Source organism: Cygnus atratus, chromosome 7, assembly GCF_013377495.2.
Source record: "Cygnus atratus isolate AKBS03 ecotype Queensland, Australia chromosome 7, CAtr_DNAZoo_HiC_assembly, whole genome shotgun sequence".
Classification (NCBI taxonomy): domain Eukaryota; kingdom Metazoa; phylum Chordata; class Aves; order Anseriformes; family Anatidae; genus Cygnus; species Cygnus atratus.
The window spans coordinates 1,565,001-1,567,500 of NC_066368.1; the positions used below are offsets into that span (position 1 = coordinate 1,565,001).

The window sequence follows — 2,500 nt, forward strand, 5'->3', positions numbered from 1 at the left end:
CAGTAAATTGTTTATGTCGTGCCAATACAGGACAGCCTGAAGAAGGAAGCGAGACTCGAACTGGGCTTTTCTCCTGCCGCTCACAGGGAGTAAAGTCATCTCTTGTATTCCAGTCGCCAAGGAGAGGGAGAGCGAGCGAGCGAGCGAGCGAGAAAATCCAGCGGCAACCAACCCGCCCCGCATCTGACATTTCCCTCAGCTTGAACCCCTTTTGGCTCGGAGCTGGTCTCGCCCCAATCTGTTTTAATGTTTGGGATTCAGGAAAATATACCAAGAGGCGGGACGACCATGAAAGAAGAGCCGCTGGGCAGCGGGATGAACCCGGTCCGCTCGTGGATGCATACCGCCGGGGTAGTGGATGCTAACACGGCCGCCCAGAGGTACGTCCCCCCCCGCTCCCCCGGCCCGGCACGGCCCGGCCCGGCCCGGCCCGGCCCCGGCGCCGCTCCGCAGCCGCCCTCGCCCCCGCTCCGCAGCCCCGCGGCCGCCCCTTCCCCGCGCCCCTTCCCCGCCGCCCGGCCGCTCTCACCCGCGCCTTGTCTTGTTTTCTCCCGCAGCGGCGTGGGGCTGGCTCGGGCGCATTTCGAGAAACAGCCGCCTTCCAATCTCAGAAAATCCAATTTTTTCCACTTCGTCTTAGCTCTGTACGACAGGCAGGGGCAGCCAGTGGAGATTGAGAGAACAGCTTTTGTGGACTTTGTGGAGAAAGAGAAAGTAAGTCCGTCTCTCTTCCTTTTCTGTCCCCCCCCTGCTCGCGCTGTAATTGCCCGGAGACGATTTTCGCTTCGAGTTAAGCCCGGCCGGCTCGGACGGGACTCCAGGGGCACCACGTGCGGGCCCCGCTAGCGCGGCGCCGCCCGGCCGCCGGCACCGGCACCGGACCCGGGGGGCGTGCGGGGACCGGGCCGGGCCGCCGGGCGGGCGGGGATGCGGCTGGAGGTGCGGGGCTCGGGACATCAGCAGCGCCCCGCAAAGGGGCTGCGGGCTCGGGGCTGCCCAGCGCGGTGCTGAGCCGCTGCAGGGCCGAGCGGGCTGCTGGGCAGGAGAAGGCGAGCGCTGATTTTTCGTGCTAAATGTAATTATTTCTCGTTGCTTGCAGGAGCCAAACAATGAGAAAACTAACAATGGGATTCATTATAAACTTCAGTTATTGTATAGCAACGGTAAGTTGGCCTCCCCCCGCTCCGCACGGCCGCGTGCCCCCGGGAGAGCGGGGCTCGCTGCTCCGGGGCCTTCCCCGGGACGCTGGCGGTGGGCGAGGGAACCGCGGGGCGCACGGCAGGAAAACAAACCGGGGCCGATCGATAAGTCGATGGTACTTCACATGATTAACCGGCCGGCCTTCGAGTGGAAAGTAAAAAAGGGGATCGATCGGCGCTCGGGCAGAGCGGCACTTTGCGGGGACTTGGGGCGAATTAGCGGTAATCACCGCGCCGGGGCACGGCGGGCTCCGCGTCCCGGCCCACGCGTGGGGCTCCGTGGGCAGGCTCGGCCCCGGCCCCCTCCCCTTTCTCGCCCCTTTTTTTTTCATTATTATTTTTATTTTTTTTTACTGGCCGGCAGCGCCCCGCGGGCCGCAGCGGGGTGGCCGGCCCGGCGCTCTCGGGGTGGCTCCGGGGTGGCGAGCGGCTAACGGGGGTCTCTGCTTGCCCGCAGGAGTCCGGACGGAGCAGGACCTCTACGTTCGCCTCATCGACTCCATGACCAAACAGGTGAGAAAGTTTCTTCTCTCCCCGTTGCTCGGCCCCCCCCCTGCGCCTTGTCCCCTCGGCCGGGAGCGCCCCGGGAGCGCGGCCACCTGCGCGGGGCGGTCGGGCCGGGGATGCTCGGTGTCGGGGCTGCGGGCAGCGTCTGCATCGTGAAGCAGCGTGCGTAGCATTGGTACAACGGCACGAGAACAGGCGTTGGGTCTAATTAATTTAGCGAGGGGTAGAGGAAGGCAAAAGCCCCATCGAGTTGCTGGGATTTATTTTTCGGCGCACTCTTGTCCCCCTGTAACTTTTTTTTGTTGGCGATGTTTTCCCTCGGTGAGCGAAGGGCAGTCCTCGTGCCAGGCGCTCGGAAGCTGGCCGCGATCAGTCCTTTTCTTTTATAATGCGGTGATCTAGTGACGCGAGACGTTTATTTGGATTTAAAAGTTAAATGTGCTGAGGTGAAAAGTCAGCTTGTTCTCCTCTAGTCCATATTCACCTCTCAGCCCCCCATCTCCATAATTCAAACTCCATGCTCCAGGGGTCACCCAAACCCGTCCATTTCCCTGAGATCAGCTTCTGTTTCTTCCTCAAACCTCTGTCATACCTTGTAAATAACATAATTACAAGCAGTTCCTTATTAAATTATTTAACCTGTCTTGGTCAACTTTTCCGATGATAACTACATGTTATCAGCATTGCACCTCAGCAATTAAAGACAGAAAGCTCCTTGCTGCCTTTGGATTTAATCAACTTTCTATTATTTTTTTTCGGAGAGACATTTCAAGATTTTTTTATTTTTTTATTTT

The 2,500-nt window shown here is 59.8% G+C and overlaps 1 protein-coding gene across 18 annotated transcripts in view; it reads left to right on the forward strand.

The window, feature by feature from the left end:
- The window catches only part of EBF3 (EBF transcription factor 3), a 122,657-nt gene that overhangs the window by 467 nt on the left and 119,690 nt on the right, over positions 1–2,500 (forward strand). For all 18 annotated transcript variants that reach the window (XM_035547620.2, XM_035547611.2, XM_035547606.2 and 15 more), the window contains exons 1-4: positions 1–380; positions 558–714; positions 1,100–1,163; positions 1,657–1,712. The exon at positions 1–380 is cut by the window's left edge. In XM_035547620.2, coding sequence (XP_035403513.1) covers positions 247–380; positions 558–714; positions 1,100–1,163; positions 1,657–1,712 — 411 coding nt within the window. In that variant the 5' untranslated portion in view covers positions 1–246. The remainder of the gene's footprint in view (positions 381–557; positions 715–1,099; positions 1,164–1,656; positions 1,713–2,500) is intronic.